This window comes from Rhododendron vialii, chromosome 11a (assembly GCF_030253575.1).
Source record: "Rhododendron vialii isolate Sample 1 chromosome 11a, ASM3025357v1".
Lineage (NCBI taxonomy): Eukaryota > Viridiplantae > Streptophyta > Magnoliopsida > Ericales > Ericaceae > Rhododendron > Rhododendron vialii.
Genome location: NC_080567.1, coordinates 27,850,609 through 27,865,168, shown reverse-complemented (window position 1 = coordinate 27,865,168; position 14,560 = coordinate 27,850,609). Strand labels below are relative to the sequence as shown.

Below are 14,560 nucleotides of genomic sequence, written 5' to 3'. Positions count from 1 at the left end.
TTGTATCTAGAGAGAGAAAGATAGTCTGGTTCAGCTGTTCAATTTTTCTTTTGATTTTCCGGTGTGACTTGAGAATTTTGTGCCGCAGAGTTCGGTAAAGAGGTGAGAATTTTTGGTGGGTTACTTTCATGACCCATTGGATCATTTAAGTTGACTCAATTGATGCTCAATTAAGACCCAACTAACAATGGGTTAGTTGGGTTTGGACCCATTCTTACCCAACTAATAAATGAGTTGGGTTGGGTTTATTTTTTAGTTGATGGGTCTGGGTTTGTTAATGGGTCTGGGTTCAAATTGCCACTCCTAGTCGGGAAACTCTTAAAGATACAATTTCAGGTAGGAATGACAATATAATCTCCTTTGAAGTTTAAACTGATCATAGGGATATCTGAATTGATTCATACAGATTCAGGCTTCTTTTCTTTTCTTTTTTGAATTTCTTAGTTGCAAAACAAATTGATTTTAATTCGAATTGAAAAAACAGATAGATTTTGACTGGGGTTCAGTTTTATACAATATCTGGACCAAATCCGAACCAAAACCGTGGCATTTATTGACATATAAATGGTCTTTGTGTGGGGTGGTGATTCGTTTGTCTCCTCCGGGGTTGATCAATCCAAATTAACAAACTTGCCTTTACTTTCATCTGGATTGTTTGTAAAAACAAGGAAGCGTATAGTGCCATCCGGCTAGTTTCAGTTTCAGTCGGAGGGTACTCCTATGCCAAAATTTTAAGAAATAAGGTTGGGCCGTCCAGACCCGTCGTGCGTCCAACCCACACGAGCCATTCGTTTTCACCCATTTTGTAATCTGTTTGTAAACGGCAGCAAAATATCAGCTTTGGGTTTATTCGTTAAAAAAATAATAATAATAGAAGCTAGAAACAAAAGAATCGGTGGACTATAAATTAATATATCAGTGGGTTAATAAAGGTGTACAGCTCAAAAGATGGAAGCACTAAAGAAAACTTTTTTGTTCACTTCGATTGGTCCAACTTCTAGCTATTTGCTTCCATCAGTACTTGCAATTACTTGTTGTTTTTCAAATCCTCCTAGCTAGCTAGTAAGAGAGAACAAAAGGAAACCAAAAAAAAAAAGCCCCATTCATTCGTTTCATGCATGCATGGCCCCCTCTTCCCCTCACGTTTTGTCGGTAGGTTTCCCAAAAACCTTTTAACAAAACTTCGACTATTCCTCTTCCCGGTCTAGTCAAATGTATGTATGAATATTCTTGTTAATTTGAAGGATAATTATATGTACGTTTCATTCTTCTTCTCTCTTTTTTTTTTTTTTGATAGTTAGGGGTGTCTGGATCAATATACGCACACCTCCACTATTCCTCTCCTTGGTCCAGTCAAATGTATGTCATCCAAACGGAGACTAGCTAGGAGATTCGCAAGAGATTTTTCTCTTGCGCGCCAAGTTTTGAACTCAGAAATGTCTGAGTTTACAGCCTCATGCATCCATGATGCCACTTGAGCTATCATTGAGATTAATATATTATATATATCAACACACTGCACAGAAATTAGAGATAAGAAAAACTTAGGATCCATGGTGCCACCGACACACTTTTGAATTCCAATGTACAGATCAATTATTTAGCAAATTAGGATTAAGTCCAATTTTTCAATTTCATTGAGCTTAAAAATGCACAGATCGAGAAGCGGAGTAGTAGTCAAGTAGTAGGAATCATGTTCTCCAATGGATGCATCAGACATTGTTTCAAATCTCACTAATTAACTACAACTAACAAAGTTGATTTTCGTTGGGAAAAAGAAAATTAAAGAGATTGAAAAAAAATCTTTAATCATGGCATTTCTTTCGGATTACAGCAAAAAGTAGCATTGAGTTAAAAAGAATAGTATAATGCAAATTGCACTAGTAAGAATCAACTCACCACGTACGCTCCCCATGATAATCTAGCTAGGGTCCATGCAGGTTCCTTCCACAGCTGTATTTCAGGAAAAAATAAACGACCCGAATTGAATGTGCAACGGATACATACATACATATATAGTATATATTTATATAATTATATATATGTGTATACTGCAAGGCTTGTCAGTATACAAGTCGAACTCAAACTTGAATTTTAAGCTCGTTTATTAAATGAACGGAGCTCGAGTCAATTGTAACTCGGCTCATTTATAAAAGTTCGCCTAGTTAATAGAGACTCATGATTTGATAAACAAAAATAATATTTTGGGAAATTAAATATCGATTTATTTATTATTAATTCGGTTAAACATAAGAACCTGATCAGGCATGCATGTTTAGTTGTAGGATAAGAGAGGGGAGGCTAGGGTTGGGCCACATGTTGCCATAGTTTGGTGTTTGATAGCACACGAGGCGACTAAGTCTGGATTGAACAAGGGTGGACTATTCCTGAAATTTGGACTCGATGTGGGGTATTAACTAGCTAGTACCTGGGATTCAAAGAATGAGAGGTATTCGATAGTTCCCATTCTCTGGATTACCTCCAATGATCAAAAATAAATCTGTAATATTATAAAATAAATCTGTAATATTATCTTTGTCTAATTCTATCCAAAACACAACTTATCTTAGCGTTTATGTAAATTTCAAATTCCTTTGTTATCCCATGGACCTCACTTATTCAATCTACCTTCGTTCTTAATCCCATCTTCTCTAATCACTCCCGAAATAATTCAACGATCAAACAAGCTCAGTGTGCCGAGATAATTGATATCGAATGGTCGCTATAGTTGTTGCATAATCGCGTGGACCACAACAACCAAATAACACTACAAAACGGACTCGTTTAGGAATCACAAATGATACTGGTACAGATTAAATCTGTACCAGTGTGTACAAATGCCTTTTTGGGCATGTTTTGGGTTACAAAAAAATGATCGGAGCCGCTCATTTTGTTTAAAATACTTTGTTTATGGTCCTTGCAAAAAACAAATTCAATCCGGTACCGGTAAGAACGTTTACAAAATATCCAACTTTGCTTTAGAATTCAGGCCTGAATTCTGTAACAAAGTTGGATGTTTTGTAAATGCTCTTACCGATATCGGATTGAACTTATTTTTTGCAAGGATCATAAACAAAGTATTCTAAACAAAATGAGCAGTTCCGATCATTTTTTTAGACCCGAAAGAGGCCCAAAAAGTCATTTGTACTCGCTGGTACAGAAATCTGTAACAGTGGCACCACTCTTTAGGAATCCGTTGATACTCTCGGGCTCAAAATAATCAGCTACGTTCACGACCACCGTGCGGTCCGCATACCACACCACCAGCCGTGCATTTCAAATCAATCACAACGTGTTCCCGCCGCGTGTCACGTGATAAAGCTGATAAAGCACTATCAAAAGGTCGCCCATAAATGACGAGTCGACCACGAACAGCTGTTCCACCGATACCACCGTAAAGCGGACCGCAGACAATTAATGGAAAAGGCGAAAAATGGGGAAAAAGCAAACTAGTGGGTCCCACTTCACCTCCGGAGTCTATATTCATGCCATTAATAGTCTGTCACTTTTAAATCTGAAACCCGAGCAATTATTCCATGCCCCGGGGCCACCACCCAAAACACTACTCCATCACACATTTTGTGGTGGTTCCACACAAACGTGTGGTGAAGAAAGAGTTTAGGGCACCACGTGGCGTTGTCCCAGAAGCATTGAATAATTTTTTCTGAAACCCTTCTTCCCTCCAATGGTTGTTCTATTTCTACTAGTACATTACCAGCATTTAGGTAGGGTAGGTTTGGAATCTATAGATTTTAGTAGATGTGAGAATCTCAATCTATATTTTGCAATCCGTCCAAATTCGTTTACTTATAATCCAATCTAACTCACCTATATTTTATAATAGGTTGAATTCATATAAATCCATCATTGCTTGCAAAAGAGTGAAATTAGAATTAAAAATACTCATCATTGCTTGCAAAAAAATTGATTAGAGAAAAAAAAAAGAAGTCACTTGACTTTTTAATCCAAACTTATGCAGTGGCTTCGACTCTTCGTAAATCTCTCACTCTATGCATACATAAACTAACCATATTCTGTACCTATATTCTTGTACAAGTATTATTGATTTTAATAGTAAAACCAGAGACGATTTCGTGTAGTTTTTTAAGGCATGACTTGGATTTTTTTTTTCTTATTGATTCTGAAAGGTTCGTAGATGTGGTGTTTTTGTTTAGCAAGTTTGAGTTTTGATATAGGGGAATTAGTTATAAATAAATTTAAAAAAAAAAAAAGGAAAACCAGGTCGGGCGGGTTTGGGTTTGGGTTTGGGTTTTTGCTTGGCCCACATTCGACCCGACCCGTTTCAACCCGTTTATTTTTTGATCGCATATTTGACCCGCGACCTATTTCAACCCGTCCAAATCCATCCAGATTAGCCCATTTGCCACCTCTAGATTTTACTATTTCTTTTAATCGGTGATTTTCACATTCCCTATATTACTTACCGCATTTTAAAAGGGGAGTGCGAAAATCAATCTCATATAACTGCACTGCGGTTAGTAATTTAGGAAGTCCGAAATCAATTCACTTATCTTTTTTTGTTTGTATTTGGAATCCAAACCAAAAGTAGTAAGACAGTTGGATTTAAAAAAAAAAAGATTCCTTGTTTTGATAGGACAAAAGGGTTTTCAAAAGCTAATCGTTCTATTTTTTTTTGGGGTAAATCAGAATCTTATCTAGTTCTATTTGTTTGAGTCAAATGGGAAAAAAAAAAAAACCTACTCCTAAAGATTTTTATTTTATTTTATTGTTAGTATTTTTTAAAATGCTATGGACACATATGTCTAACATGATTGTGTTAGAACACATTCGATGCTCGTAGGTTCCAAGTGCATTGTGTGAGTTCCATATGTATTCGAAAGTCGACTTCAAGCACACGTGTCTAAAAATCTTTAGCTAAAATTTGTATTTGTAGAACTGCTTATTTATTTTAGACCTCCCAAACACAGCCTATTATTATAAATCTCTTTAGACAGCCTCGTGTGAAATCTGTTGATAGCACTGCTAGTTTATTTTAGACCTCCCAAACACAGCCTACTATAAAATCTCTTTAGACAGCCCCCCCAAAGCCACTATGCTTTGCTCAGCTCTAAAAGCCACTGTTTTTAGCAACGCTTCTCACAGATCCCCACTCCTCCTTCTCTCACTAAACCCTGATTCTCTGCATCTCCCCTGTAAAATAAAACTCATTAAATCGTGAGTGGCAAGCCCATTAATTTGTTGCTAATTATAGCAACCCATTAGTTTAATTACGCCACATTGTTTCCACATTTGGCTAATTATACCCCATTTGTAGTTAATAAATTGGCTTCTTTCATGAGATTTTGGTGGTGGGATTGAGATAAGCCATGAGGAAGGTGATGGGTTTAATCATGGTGTTTGTGTTATTTGTTGTTGGGTTTGTCAGCAAATGTGCAGATGGGTTTGAGTATTTCAATCTAACAGACCTCCAGTTTGAGTCTTTTTATGGAGTCTCTGGTGCCGCCGCCGCTCCCAATCCTCTCTTGGTGGGTCTCACCCTTGTTCAAGGAGCTGCTTCCAGAGGCGCTGGTACACACACACTCTCTCTCTCTCTCTGTAGCTGTATGTAGATAAAGTATAAACAGGTGTATATGTGTGTGTATGCATATATGTATTGATATATATGGGCATTGTTATGGTTTGTTTCTCCAAGAAGTCTAGTAACACAATTCCCGGACACAACTGTATATTTAGAGCCGTCGCGTGTACAGCTTCCGGCTCTTAATGTAGTTGTGTCGGGAGCTGTATTATAAGATTGTGTTTCTAGCACTGCTCTTCTGTCTTATTCTCCTTCACATTTTCAATGCTTTTTCTTGAAATGCGGGTGGGTAAATATTTTACAGTATTTGGTTAATTAATCTTTGGTGATTGTACGGTTGATACGTACCCTCTCATGGGATCTGCTTCTGACTTTTGCGTTTGCCTAATTTTGTAGTAGTAACAATTAAGTATATCCTAATCCCACTTCTCAATGATTACCTTCTGTCGTAAAGCTAATTACTTTTTAATTTTCATTCTTTCGCACCGTCATGGTGGTGGCGGGAATTTAATTTGTCTTATGGGGTCTAAACTTTCTCCCACATATATAGTTGAATTTTACATTTAACATTTCTTGATTTTAAGTGATCGAAATTTGTTACACATGTTCTAAATAAAAGTTTTTTGATTTTGTCTTGATTGGGTGATTCTATATGAACCCAAAAGAATTCTCCTGCTTGAAGTTTTTTTCTTTTTACCACGAATACTTAGAAAAGTTAATTTATCCCACATGCATCATCTCCAACAAACTCAAAGCTCAAAAATTCAAAGTTGGAATGACATGAATCCTAATCTTGTGCAAAGTACTTCAATCCCCAAAAGAAATTACATCCTCTCCGGTCCTTAATTTGAACGGGATGGGACGGTTCAAATCTGGATCATCCATTACTGCAATTAATGAGATTCACTCATTTTACCGGTAAGAGTTTCTGAGCGAATCCAAACTATTGTTTATACCAATGCATGGTCCAGATTTGGACGGTTCTGTCAGAGTCCGAAACTTGGACCTGAGAGCATCCTCCTTTACGAAAAGAATAGCAATTGTATGGTTACTAGTCCAAGAGAGACTGGATTCTCTTTCTATCCCAAAAGGAAAGTATACAACAACCAATAGTGGTGAGGGAGAGGGGCCAATGCTATTTTCTAATAATGAGATCAAATTATGTCTAATTGGAATTTATTGTCTAGTGATAGCAACTTTAATTTTTCCCACATGGGTTAGCTGACCCCACGCTCTCATGCATTGCGTCGCCAGTGGACTCATGGGGGCTTTTGTTTTGTGGCATGCTGTTAGCCGTATTTATCAGTTAGCTAACATGGTGCTATCAATCAGTTTTCCATTTTGTCTAGTTTATTGAGTAGCTTTCGGTGATTGGCTCCCCAAGTTAGCCTTAAATTGTCATTACTTGTGAATGCCCATTTCTTCTGTATGAAGTGTTTTGGTTTTTTTAATGAGGTTACTCAAGGTTTCACCCCAACTAATCCAGGCACATGGGTAATTACTGGGCCCCTATGCAATGGCGGAACCAGAAATCTAATCTCTCCTGGGCTAACACAAAATTTATATACATGAACTAAGAAGAGTTTTATAATTAATGTCCAGCAAACTTGTACATATATATAGATATGTAAATGTTCAAAAAGAATGAAAGAAAAATACAAGAAATCGTACACTATTGAATTTGCACCTTACTGAAGTTGTGCCCTACGATGTTTTAATGAGTAGAGATAATTTATTATCCAAATCTGAGTCGATATCTTTAACAAGTTCTCTTTCAATGTAAATAATCATAGAATGTACAAGAAAGTGAGGTAGGCTAAAATTGATGAGCTAAAATTTTACATTTAATTTTTTTTTGTTTTTCTTAAGTTCACCTAGGCTATAGCCTAGGCCAGCCCACCCTTGGCTTCGCCCTTGCCCCTATGCAGCACCATCACGGGTACGCGACACGACACTTTCAGACACGTAAACCTGAAGAAATTAAAGGACATTATACGTTGGGGACATGTGTTAGAAAATATATTTATGCTATAAGATGAATAAAAAAATAAAAGAGAAAAAGCATTCGAACGAAAAGCGTTTCATCATTTGTGTGTGTCGTCACCCGTCACACAAAGAATCGAAGAACAAGAGTTCCCTAAGTTTTGATTAGAGTCTATAGTTTGGTTAAATCCCCCGACTTGTTTTGTGTGTGTCTCGAGAGTGTCCGGAGCATTTTTTTGGAGTGTTTTCAAAGTGCCCTAAGGAAAATCGTTTGAGAAAAAACATGACGCTTTGGATTTAAGTGTCAAGCATGTGTCTGGAGGCCCGACGGTGTCTGACCAGCACGTGACGTCCGACAGAGTGTCCCTGCTTGCTGCTACATAGCCGGGCATTGGGCTTAGGCGTGGCCCCGAGGGTCAAGTGCTTCGTGAATTTGAACTCGTGACCTACTCGAGTTTACACTAGGCTAACTTGCCTTTTGTGTGTGTTTGTGTGTGACTGACCATAAATACTTCTTTGTTATGAATCTGCCTAATACTTAGATCCCACATTTATCTACATTTCGTTTGACTTGTACAGTATGTTTGGATGGAACACTGCCTGGTTATCATTTGCACCGTGGATATGGGTCAGGAGGGAACAGTTGGCTCATTCAACTAGAGGTAACACAGCCTATGTTTTCTTTATCCTGAAGAACACACACACCACATGCAAAATTGCTGAGAAAATCTATTGAAATCTGTCCTGACCTTGTAAAAGATAATCTACGCGATTGAAGACAAAACGAGGAAAATTTGTTTACAGTTTTGAGTCAAAAGAAAAATGATGCAATACGTTGTTTGAGCAGTCTTTTATGTGAATTAATTGGACTTTTCTATTATTTTAAAACAAAGAATTGGACTTTCCAATCAAAATGGCTTGACTTGTAGGACCTAGTAAATTCTTGTTTTGTTTGTTTGGTGACTGCACTGACTGGTGTCCGGTTTCTGTATATCTAAGAAGTGGTTCTAGATAGTGGTTACAATATCATGTTTATGATACAAGAAGTTTAATACTGTGTTGAGTATTATTTATACGATTAATTATCCGGTAAAAAAGGCCTTCCTACTGTAATTGATTGTATGACAATGTCATGCCTTCCTTCTCCACCTTTTCTCGCTATTCTTCTCGGTTTTATTGTGTGAGACATCTTGTTACAGGGTGGAGGATGGTGTAATACCAGAAGAAATTGTATTTACCGCAAAACTACTCGGCGTGGATCTTCAAATTTCATGGAAAAAGTGTTACCATTTACAGGAATACTAAGCAATAAGGCCGAGGAGAATCCAGGTTTGTTCTCAAACCCTGACTACATGGTGACATATTGCCAACGCAGCTTGCTACTCTCTCTGTCTCTCTCTGGTGTGTTTACCACTGTGCAGACAGAATGTTGCTTAACCAAGGTAGTTGTTAAATCTGCAGATTTTTTCAACTGGAATAGAGTGAAGATACGCTATTGTGATGGTGCCTCGTTTGCAGGGGATAGCGAGGATAAGGTTGGTGGGACTTTGGGATTTTATGTTTTCCATTTATGACCAATGTCAATGCTCTATTTTTTTGAGAAAATAAGAATTGAAAATTGTTACCTTACGTCTCAGGGCCTGACCAAAATAACTGTACTTTTTAGCTGTTGAGGGGGACTTCATTTCCTCGTCTCTTTTAGTTGCCATTTCTTTCATAAAGGAATAGGGGTTTTAGTAAATATTCCTCTGCCAAAATCACTTGTTGGTTTGCCAGTTTCTTGGATATTGCAATTAAGGTGATTGGGAAAGTGGGGAAAGTAGCATTTCTGAGTCTAGAAGATGAACATTATAGGGTGGCTCCATTTAGCCCTATAATCATAAAACACAGTTCATGTGCCATGGGCCAAGTTGAAATGTGCAGGGAATTACTTAAAGAGTTAAAGTCAAAGGCACTTGCACAAGATGCTTCACATTCAATATTTTGGACCACATAACTTGGGGAAATTTTCCTTCTCACTTATCTTGGGAAAACGATGCTTTTCTTCCCCCTGAAGTTGTGTGGCCTTTTTCAAGCCAAAATTTTGTCGTCGTCCCTGACAAGTTGCCTTAAATGTATGCACTTTGTTGTGTTGCTCCAAATGGCACTAATTAGTGTGGTGCCTCCAACTTCATTTGTAACCTCTAACTTCTGCGTTGCATCATAATTAGGAAGCTTGCATATCCCAATCAACATGTGCCTCCGTAATTAACAAATTGCCTATCTGTCGGTATTAACCCAAGAGACTTTAGGCTGTATTTGGATTTAGGACTTGTGTAAAGGAAGAGAACGGGAGAGAGAAAATTTGAAGGATCTAGATCTTTGATCCCCTTACAGCCTTATTGTCTCCTTGATTTTCATGATGTATGCTCATGTCATAAGGTTGATATCTTATAATTGCTATGGCAATGGTAAAAAATTCATAATAGGTCAGAGATAGAGAAAACATGAAACTGTTCTTTAATGTCAACTTCACAATGTTAACTCTCAACCTCTAGTGCACAAATTTGTTTATAGCTTTGGTCATGCATCGCGCTTGTAGAAGGAACCAGGAAACTTGAGTTTGGCTTGTTTAGAAGCTTGCTCAAGATGAACTTAAAAAAAGGAGCCAAGCTTCTTGCATTGAGCCTGACTTGAACTCAGTTTGGTGAGCTAGTGGTAACGTAAACTATGTTAAACAAACCAAGCTATTCAAGCTGAGAAAGAGAGATTTTGACAATATAGAACCATAGTTGAGATTGCTCATTCGAGAAATGAGTTTAGCCAAGATTGATATTGAGGTTACCTATTTTCTGTGTTAAGTGCTTGAGCTACCCACTACGCTGTCCAAAACTTCAAGCCCATGCAGTTGATAGCTGTTCAGGCATCTGGTTGCCGGTTGGTTTGAATCTGGTCTTAGGTTTTAACCAATGCTTTCTGGAATTTTGTTCATAGGCTGCACAACTGGAATTTAGAGGACAACGCATATGGTCAGCTGCTATTGATGATTTGATGTCAAAGGGGATGCGCAATGCAAACCAGGTTTTGACATTTACCAGATTTATTCATTTTCCAATTTTTTCTTCTCGTGATAACACGAACCATTCTGTTTCAGGCTCTTCTGTCAGGATGCTCTGCTGGGGGTCTGGCCTCTATATTGCACTGCGACGAATTCCGGTATTTATTTCCCAGAACTACTAAAGTGAAGTGCCTGAGTGATGCTGGATTATTCCTTGATGCGTAAGTACTAAGTACTCTAGATTGTATTCAGTAAAATTTGAACTTCTATATCCTCATAACATTAATCGTCAGAAGTAGTGTTGTTTTGGTGTAACCTTTCTCGTATTGCAATTTGCAGGGTCGATGTATCTGGTGGGCGCACCCTCAGAAACTTTTTTGGTGGTGTGGTTGGCCTGCAGGTATGTAATAACGTATTTAGTTTTGTCGACTGGAAGTAATAGTATGAATTTTTTGGTTTCTGTGGCAACATTAGCTATTATAATATTGATCCTGCTCATCGCCACCATCTGTTGTACTCTTCAATATAATGTGATAGGTTGGGTAGAGCAAATACAGTGGAGTTTGGAGAAAGCTATTTCTTATTAGGAGCGATATGCCTCGTAACTTATATATACTATCAACATCCACTTCAGTGTTCAGGTTTTGCAGATCATGAACATGATGTAGTTAGGGGCTTGAAGCCAACATGATAACCGAATTTATGAAGAAGGCAAAACAAAGTACAGAATAAAAAGACAGTCATAATGGCATTTTGGATTACTTTGTAACATTCAATCTAAGAGAATCAACTAGCAATTTAAGAGTCTTACATATGCTTGCCAAATGCAAAGTAACTATCTTATTAGTTCCACATTTGTTAAATAATTCCCTTTAAGCATGGTCATGTTACATTCTTTGCATTCTTGCTCATGGAAATTACGTCTTACCTGCAACAGGGGGTGCAAAAGAACCTGCCAAACGCTTGTACCAACCATCTTGACCCGACTTCAGTGAGTCCCTAAACTTTTTCATGGAAAATGTTCAACTTCTAATCTAATAAATGAATAGCGCATTCTGATTCATCCCATATTCTCTAGCTCACATTGACCTTATGAACTATTCTTCTTTTTCAACAGTGCTTCTTTCCTGAGAACTTAATTGCCAACGTTAAAACCCCTCTATTCATACTCAATGCTGCCTATGATTCATGGCAGGTAATATCTTGTTTCGTTCCATTATTTTGTCCAAAGCTTGGTTAATTAGATCTCATTATTTTCCATTTGAAATACAGGTCCAGGCCAGTTTAGCTCCCTCGTCAGCTGATCCTCGAGGCTATTGGCGTGATTGCAAAATGAACCATGCACGATGTTCATCATCACAGATCCAGTTTTTGCAAGGTGGTTTTTCATAACAGAATTTCTGGCAACTTAATGGTTCATATCGGTTTTCAAAATGCAGTAGAAGAGTTCTAAAATAATTACGAGGATTTTTTTGCTCTCTTCTTTGGAGCAGGATTCAGGAATCATATGCTGAATGCGATAAAAGGATTCTCTATGTCCAGACAAAATGGTTTATTCATAAATTCCTGTTTTGCTCATTGCCAGACAGAGAGGCAGGATACATGGTTTTCGGATAATTCTCCTCTTATTGGAAATAAGGTACCTTTTACTTGGTGAATTTGATTTCACTAATTGGTTACGGTTATGGACGTGATCTTTCTGTCCATTGTGCCTTTGCTTCTTTCTCAAAATTGTTTGTGTGTTGATTGCTGTTGAGTTTTCATTTCAAGTCAACTACCAGTCATCTTACTTGCCCGGCCAATTGTCTTCCAGTCCTGTCCTAAAGGTTTGCTATCGTATTTCCCGTAGCCAAGTTTTCTCAATTGAAACGTATACGCCTTATGGAACAAAGGGAACTTAAAATTTATTTCCTCTTACACACAGATATGCGTAGGTCTCCAAAATATAAAAAATCTTGTACTCCCACATTGTGCCCCAACTAAGCCAACGGGACCATTCAGTTTAATATCTGTAGAAGTTGCATGAACATCACAGAATACATATGACCTCAAGATGTTTTGCTGACTGGATCTGACGGCATTTTGCCAAGACACCCAAGCTTGATTGAAACTTGTAGTGACGCTTCCAAATGTCGACCATGCTACATTTGCCTAATGTCTTTTATCCTGATGAGACTCCTGACAACTAAGGTAGAAACTTCAATACATATTTCAACGGATTTTCACTTACTTCGAATTTTCTGTACACATTGTCAAATCTCTCCATGCGATATGTGTTTGACGTTTATGTCCCTTTGGTTTATCTTCAAAAGATTTGAAGTTTTAACCTCATGTCTCATGCCTCAGTTGACTGAGTAGTCATCCAATGACAGCTCTAGAAAACAAAATATGAAATTAAAGCTTATGGCCCAGAAGGTACCATTGGCACTTGTATGTATCTCAGAAGCATGCATGACATGAAGTATTTGGCAAAATGTTGAAGACATTAATATGCTAATAGATGTGAAACAGTTGTATAAATGTGCTGATATGATGAACCAAACCGAAATGCAGTACTCCTGGCTACTTAGATATCAAAACTTGCCATTAATATGCTAATAAACTTCCTTTTACATACCCGTTTACCATTAGCAAAAGATTTGTGAACTAAGATGACATTTTTTCACAATGGCAGGGGATTGCATTAGCTGTTGGAGATTGGTACTTCAATCGAGCCGGAATTAGAGCCATCGACTGCCCGTACCCCTGTGACAAAACTTGCCACAATCTGGTTTTCAAGTAAACCGGCCTTTTTTCATCTCATTCCCCGATTCACTCATTCATGCTGTCATTTTAATTAGTAATCTCCGTTTCCCATCTATAGAATCCTCATAATTTAAAATCACCAATAAGAAAATCAAATAGCGATTTGATGAGCAAGTGTAAATGGTACATGTATACCCATTTCTCATTATTTTCTTTATCACACCTTTTTGGGCTAGAGAAGTGTTAATTCTGGCAATCAGCCTTCTTGCCCATCGGTGTTTTTTGCTTATTTATGCAACCTCTTGTTGTAATCTCTGCTACTCCATATTATCTCTTTCTTTTTGTTTAGAGCTACATGATAATTCAGCTTTGTTGTATTATTAATGAAGTTATTTTGCGATGACGGCTACATATTTGATTTGGTGTATTTTCACAAGTGCCATTCTCTTGTGATTGGCTTTTCAAGTGTTAAATGCATTAGTTAGTGTCTAGCAGTGATATTTTTGCTGAAAATTCATCATTTTAGCCATCTACTCAACTAATAAATTTGGGAGTGTGGTATATACTTCTTCAACTTCTTTTGGTACAATAGCCTCTCAACTTCTTCTGGTACAATAAGATACATGAGAAGTTGGTCATGAGTTTGGCCGAATATCAATGGTCGTGTCCAAGTGAGAACACTGAAGCCTCGAGCCAAGATCCACGAAGCCCCAATCCCTGATGTTGCCCAGTTGTACGATTCGTCCGAGTGTGAGCCAATCGTGCCCCCCGTTGTCAAGAATCAAGATGCTGAACGGATCTGGATCGAGCCTAGCAGCCTGGTCAATGCTTTGATTGGATCATACAGAATCGAGGGGCTCAACCCGACCTTTTGCCGACCGTAGTGACTGTGACCAAATCGTCATATTTAGCTCACTACAATAGCCTCTCAACTTCTGATATGACTGAGTATAGGTGAGGTTGATTATTGCTGTAGCCGAATGATAATCATCTAGGTCTCAACTTTGGTAATGCCCAACGGAACGAACGAAGTGTATCAGCTGAGCACCTTGTCTTCTTGCCAAGTATCTGATGGTCTTGGTCATGGGGCCACGGGGACCCTTTCCTGTGGGCCGAGCTCGAGACCTAGTGTGGGTAGGGAATACCTATTGGCTTCGCTACTCTGACCGCTGGGCGAACAACTACGTTGAAGTGTCTGGCAACTATGCCTTTGTTCCGGGTGAGGAGGGGGTCTT

At 38.1% G+C, this 14,560-nt stretch overlaps 1 protein-coding gene across 1 annotated transcript; it reads left to right on the top strand.

Annotated features, from left to right (window-relative positions):
* Nucleotides 1-4,991: 4,991 nt before the first annotated feature.
* Nucleotides 4,992-13,738, top strand: LOC131307645 (pectin acetylesterase 12). The gene is made up of 12 exons (XM_058334268.1): nucleotides 4,992-5,550; nucleotides 8,123-8,205; nucleotides 8,743-8,872; nucleotides 9,005-9,078; nucleotides 10,517-10,603; nucleotides 10,677-10,801; nucleotides 10,920-10,980; nucleotides 11,518-11,571; nucleotides 11,698-11,775; nucleotides 11,853-11,958; nucleotides 12,074-12,219; nucleotides 13,255-13,738. Exons 1-12 carry the CDS (start codon nucleotides 5,349-5,351, stop codon nucleotides 13,360-13,362), a joined length of 1,254 nt encoding a protein of 417 aa, XP_058190251.1. The 5' UTR covers nucleotides 4,992-5,348; the 3' UTR covers nucleotides 13,363-13,738.
* Nucleotides 13,739-14,560: the final 822 nt, after the last annotated feature.

Coding starts and splice junctions, on each gene's coding strand:
- LOC131307645 (XM_058334268.1), top strand. CDS start 5,349: ATGAGGAAGGTGATGGGTTTAATCATGGTGTTTGTGTTATTTGTTGTT. Junction 10,604..10,676: donor GGATGCGCAATGCAAACCAG/GTTTTGACATTT, acceptor ATTCTGTTTCAG/GCTCTTCTGTCAGGATGCTC. Junction 11,959..12,073: donor ACAGATCCAGTTTTTGCAAG/GTGGTTTTTCAT, acceptor TCTTTGGAGCAG/GATTCAGGAATCATATGCTG.